Consider the following 12,065-nt stretch of genomic DNA (forward strand, 5'->3'; position numbering starts at 1 on the left):
GCGTCCAAAGCAAAGTAAAAAGAAGAAATTATTATTTGTGTTTATGCAAGATGATTGGCAAGACGATGTGCTTAATTCACCTGGGAGCTTCGAGTTCAGAGCAAATAAAAGAGCAGAGGAGGAAGTTCCATCACTGAGGCGCAACCTGCGGTTGAACTCGTGACTGCGAACTAAAATAAAGCACATCGTCGTCTTCATCAACTAATACCACTATCACCGCCATACCTGACGGCCACCCAGCAAAGGAAAACTATGAGCCAACCAGGCTAAACACAGGCTTTCGCAAGTCTACTCGGTTTGCCTACGTTAAAATCGTGCCACTTTTTTTTCCTTCAAGGAATCTTTTGGAAAAATTCCCAAACATTGTTGAAAAAGTTAGGCCCAAAGGCGTGACTAGGTCGTCAGGTATACCCAAGGCCCATCCTTCTCTCCTTCCCGCAGCGGAGTCGCCGGGAAGTTCTCGTGAGTGGATGTTTTCTTACAAACGGCCGAAAAGGGCGTCCCAAGGAAGCTGTCAAGTTTAATGCGAGTATGCATTCAAGAGTAGGGTGTTTTATTATTAGCCTACCCACCTTGGCTACACGAATTGAAACCTGGTCCCCCTCCTTCCGTTCTAGGAGAACACTAATGCAGTGGACATAGTGGGTGTTTATTTTCTGCACCAAATTTCGAAAGAAAGGGCGCAGTATAAGTGCATATTCACACCTGCAATCCGAATTTATGGCATGGTAGCTGCTAGAAACGGGACATCGTTCAAAATATTGGCGCCAATAAAACAAAAATGGTTATTATGTTGATTCACTCTTTAGATAAATAATGCGTTCGCAAAATTGAAGGCCCATAATAATATTTTGTAACCCGACAACAACTTTACAAAAATAGTTGTAGGTGCTATGCTATACAGCATTTTGGCTCTGCGGGCTGCCCTGAACTTAAAAAAAATAACAACAGGCACGTCATGAGTCACTCTGGTCTTTCCACCCCACTATAGAGAAAGAAAAACAGAAGAGCGGAAAGTCAGTGTGGTTAACTAGGCGACGTCCAGTATGCTACCCGACACGTGGCCAATGGGAACAAAGGGAGGGAAATAAAGGAAGGGAAGAAATGGGAGATCACTTTTGATAGTGTCCGCAAGTAATTACTATGAAGGTACAGAGGGAACGTACTTAAACTTTGTAGCCTCGAACTCAACCTACAGTCCTTTAAGGACTTCAGTAGCGCCTTCAGAGCCTTCCTCTCAGATTGAGGTTCGTTCCATTTCCCCATAACTTTGGCTTCTGAAAAGGGACTAGGGTCCAAGCGGCGGAGTGTTGCAGCCAGGAGGACACGCTCACGCTCAAAGAGAGCGCAGTCATAAAGTAGGTGCCCAGTCGACACACCACACCTGCTGTTCTGACACGCTAGAGAATCTTCCAGTGTGATTAGCTGCGCGTAGGCAGTTGTAAACCCAACTCCTAGCTACAGGTGACACAGCAGCGTAGCATCGCAGCTGGAGAGGTTGTACAGCATGAAAAAACGCCACCTGCTTCCCTGATGCTTGGGCGCAAATGCTATGATCATTAGGAGTTCTCTCCATCCTTACCCGTATCGTGTTTATTAGTTTTCTGCTGTAATATAAGCATCTGCGCTGCAGCCACAAAGCTGTGAACATTATAGAGCACGCTTCGCATCAACTGCTGGCGTCATGATGCAAAAAGGTGCCAAGCTCCCTGGACGATGCACAAATGCAGACGGTGGCGCCGTCGCGCGGCAGTCGCGAGCAGCATACGAAGCTCTCTCATAGCGTTACGTCTCTGGTACAACATGAAATAAACAGTATTGGGCACGGTTTACCGGCCCCATTCATGTTCAACTGTTTATATCTGCAGCTCTTAGCGACGGTCAAAAAAATATTGGTCAACAAAAACGCGTTAGTATTATGCGACTTGAATAGTTACGAAGTGGACGATACATACCCAGGTGATGAGTTCACTAACAGCTTTACTGTCTTCGGTTTCGACTCTCTAGGAAACATAGTGACCAGTCAAAAGCTTATAACAACCAAAAGCTCAGAAGGGTAGCGGATCGGGCTAGCTATCACGCGGCTGTCACCAAGAGCTATCACGCGGCTTGCTGTCCCTGGGTTTCTCCAGTGGAAACGGCCGCCTACGATGGCATGTGTTTTGCGTCGTTACAAGGTACGGCCCGAACAATTAAATCAAGCTTACGAAAATGAAAAAATGTTTTGAAAGCAAGCTTATCGAATATGGTAATGACGAAAAAAGGAAATGGAAACTGATTGGAGACTTCTTAAATGCGAAAAGTAGACATCATGAAAGATAATTCAACTATTGAAGAGTCCCTACCGATACGCAGTGGATTTTGTGTATTTTATTTCTCCTCTGAAACACTTGAGATCGTTGAAGCTACACTTTATCCTGTCAGCCACAGTCATGTTTCTTATTAGTACGCACGCCCTATGAAGTCGCAGAGGTAATAAGGAATCTAAGCAACTGAGGAGCCTGACTAGTCAACATACATTCGTCCTATATTAGAAGCGTCAAGCGCCTTACTTCAGTGCACCTCTGTAACGATAGTAGCCGTGTTTTTGTGGAAGGAGTTTTTCTAGGTTTATTAAAACAGGCTAAGGCAGTTTTGATATTTAAGAACGGAGAGTGATCACAAAAAAAAATAATTATCGCCCGATATCTGGGCTTCCGTTCTGAAGCCGGGTTAGAGAATAATCACGTGACACACGAACACACACCTATTACGCACAGTTTAATATCTTACCACATGAGAATTCAGTTTTCGACATGGGCATTCAAAAGAAAGTGCCTCTTGCATTTTTCGTCCTGGATTAGAACGGAACTTGATACCGGCATGATTGCCGGAGCTGCCTACATAGACTGCACCGAAGCCTTCGAAAATTTTATTACTTTATTCATTTTTTAAAACTCGAAAGCGGTGGCATTAGAGGCCCAGCTTTAAGTCTAAATATTTAGCTCATAGATACCAGAACTTGTGTTCAGAAGGAACATTTGCCTCTGTGAGAATAAAAAGTTCCCAAGGTTAAAGATTTCGACCCCTTTGCTTTTTAACATCTATTTATGACCTTCATTGTTATTTACATACAAGGTAATATCTGCTGTGCGGCGACGACGCCACCATTATGGCTTCTGGTAACACATCTCATGAATTAATTGCAGATCTTGAGTGGATGCTACGAACCCTAGAGAACTCTAGCCGCATTAACTGTGCTGAAGTAAGTTGGTTTAAAACCACTACTGTGCTATTTCAAGCCACATAAAGGAAAAACATTCGAGACCCATCAATACGTATAAAAATGTTGCCATACCACAAAGACATTGTGCCAGATTCCTAAGCTCATTATTGGCTCTGACTTGAAGTTTATTCATGATACTTCTAGTGCAGTTAAAAAATTTTGATTTTAGAATAAAAGCACTCATGAGAGGTCTGTGAAGGACGATTACTATTCTTTCTAATGCGAAATTTGAGTGCAGATCTCTCGTGTCTCAGGCTCTGTGCGCTCATTGCTTTGCTTTGGTGGGTCGTCGGCACGTCTGTCGACGGTATTAGTTGGATAGCTGCATTAGTTGATCAAGACGGCGATGTGCAATGCACAGCGTCAGAGAGCCCAGTGCAGTTTAACACCAGGCGTGATCGGCCATGGCGACAGCCTTGCGCTCTCGTGCAGTGGCCAGCGAAGCTGAGCGGTTCGCGGCGTCTTGGTTTCGAATCCCAGTCGCGGCAATATTAATTAGTTATTTATTTATTTATTTGTTTATTTGTTTGGTCATCCTGTTAACCCTCAAATGAGGGTCGTTACAGGGAGGGAACAAAAACAAATACATAAATGAGCAATCATGAGTCAGAGTTCAAAATTTGTACACCATTTCTGAAAAATATATCAACACCTAGCTCAAATTGTTGCACGTTCGTACTCTCCACAACATCACTTGGCAATTTGTTCCACATTTCAATTACATCAGGGAAGAAAGAATACCGGTACACATCCGTACGTGTGTTAATAGGCGGTAGTACCCTGCTGTGGTTTTTCCGGGAACCACGTTTTAAAGGCGCTTTCACATAATGTTCTTTATTTATTTTTAATGTCCCTTGCATTATCTGGAAAAAAAGTTTGAGTCTATGTTTTATTCTTCTAATTTCCAGCGTTTCCAATTCACACTGCTGCATCATCTTTGTAACCGAGTCAGTACGGCGATACTTTGAACATATAAAACGTGCTGAAATCCGCTGTACTCTCTCTACCTTCTTTTTTAAGCATTTTTGATGAGGGCTCCACACAGCATTCGCATATTCCAGAACTGGTCGTATAAACGTTTTGTAGGCGACTAACTTAATTTCTCTAGTTGCGTTTGGAAGTTTTCTCCTAAGAAATCAAAGCTTCTGGTACGCTTTTGAATAGATATTCTCAATGTGAATACGCCAGTCTAGATTATGCGTCACTTTCAATTTCAATTTCAATTTATTTCCCAGAAGGTTCTGGTCGGCTGACTGGGCTAAAAGCTGTGCGTAAACAGCTTGACGAGGCCCCAGCCAGCCGTTACAAGGCATAACAGCACACATTAAAAGAATATTCATATACATAGAGAAGCAAATAGTTGATACAACAAGGAAACAAAAGAGTATCATGGATTCAAGTAAAGGCAGTGAACATATAGTTATATTAAGAGGACACCAAAAATATCAATTCGGCAAATAACACTAACTGCAAGGAAACATTCAATCAACTCAATAAATGACAGCAAATCTTACACACTTTATTAACGCTTTAAACGAGAAATTTGTTAAACAAACTGAGGAAAATTGGAGAGAAATTTTCAACTAAGAGAAAGAACATCAGGTTACATCATTACAAAATAATGACGTAGTGTAGCTTTGGTAGATTTATTCGTGTCTTTGTATTTGTTGAGAATTGTGGGAAGATTGTATTCTAGTTCCTGTAGCCTGTAGTCTGTTCGAAAAAACGGTACTAGCCATTTGTCTGTGTTGTGTGTACCCCTATGTACCGGAAACTCTGCACCTCGACCAAGGTATTTTCTCCAATATTATATTCAAATCTGATAACGTTCTGTTTTTTAGTTACGTGAGTGTATGTAGATTTATTGTAGTTAATTACTATGCCCCATCTTTGGCACCACGAGTTTAATGATTGTAGGCATTTATTCAGTTTAATCTGATCTTCCGTGCAGGCTACACGCGTGTAAATTAAACAATCATCGGCAAATAGTTTAATTTTTACAGGTGGGTTAATATTAGACGGAATATCATTAATATACAATAAAAACAAAAATGGGCCTAAAACAGACCCCTGCGGCACTCCAGACACAACTTCACACTTCCCCGACTCACTTTTCGCGATTCTGACCCTTTGATAACGGTTTTTTAAATATGCCTGAATCCACAATACTACATTTTCACTAATTCCTAGGCTCCTCAATTTGGAAAGTAGTTTATGATGTGCAACTTTATCGAATGTCTTCGCAAAGTCTATACATACAACATCTACCTGTTGGCATTCATCTGTAGCTGTACAAAAGTCATGTACAGTTTCGATTAGCTGTGTCACCGTCGAAAGGCGAGATCGGAAACCGTGCTGAACTGGACATAATCAATCGTTTTTTTCTAAAAAATACAGAATATGTTTTGCTATTGCATGATCTAGGACTTTACAGCACACAGAAGTGAGCGAGACCGGTCTGTAGTAGTTTACACATAGCCTATTGCCACTTTTAAATATCGGAACAACGGTGGCATCGCGCCAGTCCTGAGGTACTGAATGATCCCGCAAAGATTTTTCGAATAAAAGCTGCAAATAATACGATATCCATTCAGCGTACCGTTGAAGAAATACCGTTGGTATTTCATCTGGGTCACACGATTTTTTTGCATCCAACGTAAGCAAATGCTGGAACACGCCCTTCCTTGTAATGCGTAGGTCTTCCATTGGGTATTGTATTGCGCAGACTAAAGGATCACCATCACTGTCACATCTATCCTTCGTGAAAACCGATTGGAAAAAATGATTAAATACGTTTGCAATATCTTTCTTTTCTGTCACGACTGCGTCGCCATCCACTATCTGTTCTATTTCATTCTTTCTATCTGTGAAATATCGCCAAAACTTTTGTGGCGAGCTTTTAAGGAAGTTTGTAAGCGTTTTATTGAAAAACGTTTTCTTCGACTCCAACAATGCAGATTTTAGCATTTGTTTGGTTATTGAAAGTTCTGTTGCCCTGCTTTTTTTCTTCCTTCATCTCTTTATCTTACGCTTAAGGTGTATGATGCTCCTAGTTATCCATGGATTTTTTCGCTTTGCTTTCTTTATACGTGTGGGGACAAAATGATCTATGCAATATTTGATTATGCCTTTAAGTCGGTCCCATAGTTCTTCTGCACCTTCGCGGTTGGATGCTATAGTTTATGGATAGTTTATGTTATTTATTCCTGGTGTGGCTCCAACGAACCGACGGTGGACATGCGGCTCAACCCACGAACGAGCGCTTAAGAGCTGCGATCTAAAAGCATAGATATAAAGTATTGCACCCCTTTGGTGGAAATTTCAATAAAAGACGGGGCTTCGTTAGAGGGCTTCGTAAGTTGGACCTATGCATTTCGTAAATTTTATCAGAAGCCCAACTGCATTTTCATCCCTGAAAAGTACAGCATTATTGAGACTCGCATTAGCAAGATCTACAGAATCACCTCATAACGAGCAAAGATGGAAAAACGCAAGCTTCCAAAATGTTTTTCAGAGATCATGACACCGTGCAAACTAAAATGCCGCCATAGGCACTGGATTCCAAGTCGAATTCATGACTCTTACTTCTTTTAAAATAAACTTTTGCCGCTTATGTTTGCTCAAAAGAAAACATTCGACAGAAGTCTGTCTGGTTGGGAAATTTAATGTTAGGAGAAGGTAAGGTTTATTTGCTCACCCTCAAAACCGCCGGCACTCAGCTTTATCATTTTGCTCGTGAGGCGAGATGTGACCAAACTTATTTAGAATGATTGCAGCCGCCCACAGCTGCTTCCACTTTGTTCCGGGTTGTTGTAGTTGCTATGGCGAGTTATCTCGATGGTTCCTTTTCCAGTTTTAAGCTGGGCGCGGCCGAAAGCGGCAACCACTCTGTTCGACGACAGATGAACACGCTTTTTGCTACGCCGCCACCGAGTCCTTCAGTTCTTTGTGGGCACAAGTCAGCTGAATGAGGTGTTTCTTTTGAAAGCATTTTCACCGGCTTCCTGGCTACCGTGCTGCCATGACCATTGCGTTACGATTTGTAGTAATGGAATCGAAATAAACAGTCGTCTATAGGAGGCATTTATTTCCGTATTTATATTATTAACGCATAATTTTGCTTTTGTCGTCCCCATTACCCGGTAATAGAGGTTTTTGAGGGATATTTCAGAGAAAGTCAGCGATGAAGGGTTCTTAAGTGAAAATAAACTTCTGCCATTTTACCGAATATTTAATCACTGTAGAAATGAAGAAGTGAAAAAAAAAAACTTAATTCATCGAGAATGACAAATTTTCCCTAACGATAACAGAAGAACGTGATCGGTTCTCTGGAAAGGTTTCGGGGAAAAGATTTTGCTGCTTGTTGTCCAGTCATTGAAGGGGATAATGCTCGTCTTTAAAAGTATAACTGTTTTGACAATTATTGTGATTTGCCTTGTTCAGAAATTCCTGCAACCCAGAATCTTTTTTGGGGTGCATCAGACAGACGCGTTTGCATATAATAGCGAAAAAATGCTCAGGGTTCACAAAGTTTTAATGGCCGCCGCGGTGGCTCAGTGGTTATGACACTCTGCTGCTGACTAGGAAGACGCGGGTGCGATCCCGGCCGCGGGGGTCGCATTTCAATGGAGGCGAAATCCTAGAGGCCCGTGTACAGCGAATTCCGTTTTTATGTGCGGGAATTTAAAAAATTCCTGTGAGCAAACTACTGGCCTAATCGAGAGCAAACTTCGCTCACGGGGTAGCATATTATGGTCTACGTTATTTGAGATGTAATTAAACGTCGGTACTTTCCTGCATTTCCTGAAATTAAGAAGAAACTGCTGTCAACTGCGAGAAAAGCTGTCGCAGACGAGAGCTATACGCGAGCCGAGCAGCTGGTTTGACGCGTTTGCCTCGCCTTCCGGCAGATGGCGTACCCTGTTCAACCAGCTGTTCGGCTCGCGTATAGCTCTCGTCTGCGACAGCTTTTCTCGCAGTTGACAGCAGTTTCTTCTTAATTTCAGGAAATGCAGGAAAGTACCGACGTTTAATTACATCTCAAATAACGTAGACCATAATATGCTACCCCGTGAGCGAAGTTTGCTCTCGATTAGGCCAGTAGTTTGCTCACAGGAATTTTTTAAATTCCCGCACATAAAAACGGAATTCTCTGTACTGTGCGATGTGTACTTCAAAGAACCCCAGGTTGATGAAATTTCCGGAGCCCTTCATTATGGCGTCCTTCTTAGTCTGAGTCCCTTTGGGACGTTCAACCCGCTAAGTCAAACCAACATTTCAATTTTTTTACAAGCCTGGAATAAAACTCTAAATTCACCGAAATTGTAAAAGCGTCAATTGCCTCCGCTAGTGATATATAAATTCTCGAAAACGGCAGTGTTTATTGAAAAGCCAACGTCCTTCGCTTTGTGTTGGAATATTTACCTGTCATATTTACATAATTATTCCAAAACTAAAAGGTACAGGCGGCCTTGGTTACCTTTCCTATCTGAAAATACTGATATGTAATGTGCCGTTCCCGCTAGACTATAATACTGTATGCTTTCTTGATTCGTACAAAAGCAAGATATTGAATGATGTTCCTCCTGAGCTCCTTAAAGTGCAGCAAAGCCTGACGGGTGAATGCGGGTTCATCAGTCCTTACTTCTACGTACAGCCTTTGCCAGAAGTTTAGAACCCAAGTGATTTGCTTCACAGCCGTGTAGTGGGGCTCCTGTAGCACTCATGAATATCCTTCCCAATTGAGGGGCGGGATAAAAAAATCTTCCCACTGGCAGGAGAGTTTGATCCCCAAGGAGCATTACAAGCCACAAAGTATGGCTCAGAAGCAAACGTCCTGGGCTCTAAACTTTTCACTAAGGTGCACATAACGACCGCGCACGACATTTTTAAAAGTTCTGCAATTGAAGCCCTTGGAACCTTCCCACCTATATTTATCACCGTGACATAATCTTGAAGGCTCTAACCAATAAATATTTTTACTCGGCGTAGATATACTGGAGGGGAGATTCTGGAAAGTTTATAAAACCACTCGAGAAAATACTTGGACAGGTGCGATTCGAAAGGGAGTCTGGGGGGTGATTGCTCTATGCAGTGCTCCCATTGTAGTCTACAGAATTGTGCATTACTGACGTTATCTAAAGACGCGATTCCTAAAGCACTGGTTATTACTGACCATGAACGAACGTCGTAGTTTCAGATTGTTAGTTGCTTTTGATTTTGAATGTCTAGCAGGTGTAGGTAGTTGGCGAAAAAGCATGCTTGCAAGCACATTTCGTGACACGGGAGCTCGTAGCTTACAGTAACACAAATATTCAACTTTGTCTTCGCAGGTTTCCTGTTTGCCGACAATGGCTTTGAAGTGTGGGCCTTGAACACGAGGGAGTCAGAGCCGTACTCACGCCATCTGACGCTGAAGAAAAACGACCCAAAGTACTGGCAGTGGAGGTGAGCCCGTTTTGTTCCTTTTGTCACAAAAGAGTAGCCACTGGTGCTGGACAAGTGATGGACAAGCGGAACTAACATTTAGGAGCAAAACGCTAACATTTTCTGATATTGTGTACATGAAACCTCGACCTTAAAAAATAACAAATTCTGACCAAAAAGACCCTAAAGTGGACACCACAAATAAAACACTAAAGTAAAGATGGCCGCGCATACGGAGGTCATAGAAAAAGATTAACATCAGAGAAGGTCCCTAACATAACGCTTTATAGGAACTGCCAATTGAAATAACGTGAAAATAAATACATAGGGGCCGGAAAAAATTACAATCACGACAAAGTGCATTCCAGTCTGTGACTGTACAGAGAAAGAATGTATACTTGTAGACATTTGTAAAAGCAAGGATAGTCTAAATATAGTGTCTATGACTTTGCCGTGAGTTCTCTGTGGAGTTCTAAATTATGTATTATTTGGTATCTGCGCTTAAAGTCGAAAAATATAAGGTACTGAGCAATATCTTGCGAAATATTTCTGCGTTCTTTCAAGCACTCTAGCTTTGCACCGTAGAACATTAGTTGCGGAGAATTGCGGATTGTGCACCGGCTTTTATTAAATGAGCGGCTAAGGCGCTGACTTTTTTTCTAATTTATGTTGACCTACTGCTGTGTGAGGACCCCATACAGCGTTTGCGTGCTCTAGACTAATTATTCTTAGTGTGTTTTACGGCTCGTTTCTCAATGCATCCGAGAGTATAACAATCAGCTGAGGTTTTGTTTTAGAAGCGTAAGATTTCTATGACCTCAAGAGCATTCCGCTTCTGTACGCCGCGATTCATTTAATTTTGAATGTAATAGTAACGCTCAAGTACTTATTCACTGCCATCTTTGTACCCAGGTTGCCTTCCATATTTATAAACATTCTAGTTTTTTCTTTCAGTAATAAGACGTATATACAAAGTTAATTTTAAAAACTAATAATCACTCTTCTTTGTTCTATTCTGCTTGTACTTTAATGTTTACGTAAGCTCAAACTGATCGCACACAAAATTTTTGGTTTTTGGGGTGACGCATTGTTCCCGAAACAGCTTACATGGTTTATTTCACAGCACGAAAGTGACGGTAGATATAAAGAGTCTTCAAATACGCTCAATGTTCCCGCCACATTTTGTTCACTCCTCCAGAGCCATAAATAATCGACCGAAATCGGTCGCGCGATGTCGGCGACTAGCAAGCATGAATCCGCCTTTATGGCGACTATTGGCGCCCCTCCGGCGTCGTCTTAGTGTGACAATTGGTTAAAGACCACACAGAAAATGGGTTTGCAGGCAGTCTGACAAATAAGGTCAGCCTAGTGTTACAGCGCGTTTAGCGCAGCCATCATGCTCCGTTTGCTTTCTATAGCTAGTGTTGAATATCGACTGTGGGGGACTGTGGGGATGTTTGCTTGCGAACAGCAAGTTTTGCTGTCGTATTGAACCGAGTGACGGCAGGATAAAAGAAAGCGGTCTTGCGCCTTGACTAATTAGTGTTAACTGTGTCCTGTCAAGCTGAAAAACTTCATTCACGGCTATTTTGAGTTATTAAAATACGGCGCAGTTAATTTTACGACGAATTTCTGCTCCAATGAGGCATTCATATCCGTGGTGCTCGTATTTTTGTAATTGCCTATTAGAAGGCGCAACTTATATTTGACCAATGTGCTAGACCACATTCTCTAGTGAGCAATAAGCTAATTGTGGAAAATTCCGAATGTTTAAATGCAAATGCTGCGCGAAATATAATGGCAGCCGGTGAGTTCTACGAGAGCTCAGTGCACTTCAGGAAACGGTGGTCCCTCTAGATGCCGGCGCCGGCCCTAGATGAAGCTACGCAGGAGTTTTGTAGCCAGATGCATTGCAGGGATCTGATATAAATAAATATAAGACTGTTCCTATTGTAAACTCCTTCGGCACTCCCAAGTTAAGGTAATTCTTAATACCGTGCCGTCAATATATACATATCATTTTCTGTTAGGTGAGATTTAACGCAGTTGGTTTTTTCCGAACGTATACCAATTTTTGGATCTTTATGAATGTTTGTGGCATGGCACAGTGCCAAAAGCTTAAGAAAAGCTTAAAAGCATTTTGTTTACCTGGCTATTGGTTATCAAGAATTCATTGACGATTTCAGCTAATGGAGCTTTACTAGAAAAGACCTGTCAGAAGCCATAATGAGTTGCAATTATTATATGTTCATCTAAAGAGGTATTTCATATTTGAACGTTTGACCATATTATGCTGCAGCAGTTTGCAAGGAAAACACGTAAGTTAAGGCGGATACTTGGGCTAGTCGGAAAGCGTTTGAAATCATATATTTGC

General features: G+C 41.9%; 1 protein-coding gene across 1 annotated transcript in view; it reads left to right on the forward strand.

The window, feature by feature from the left end:
- The window catches only part of LOC149360825 (lipase member N-like), a 36,983-nt gene that overhangs the window by 6,589 nt on the left and 18,329 nt on the right, over positions 1–12,065 (forward strand). Inside the window, exon 3 of the mRNA XM_089567937.1 lies at positions 9,598–9,712. Within this exon, the coding sequence (XP_089424063.1) occupies positions 9,598–9,712 (115 nt within the window). The remainder of the gene's footprint in view (positions 1–9,597; positions 9,713–12,065) is intronic.

This window comes from Amblyomma mixtum, chromosome 2 (assembly GCF_055824585.1).
Source record: "Amblyomma mixtum isolate Tamu chromosome 2, ASM5582458v1, whole genome shotgun sequence".
Classification (NCBI taxonomy): domain Eukaryota; kingdom Metazoa; phylum Arthropoda; class Arachnida; order Ixodida; family Ixodidae; genus Amblyomma; species Amblyomma mixtum.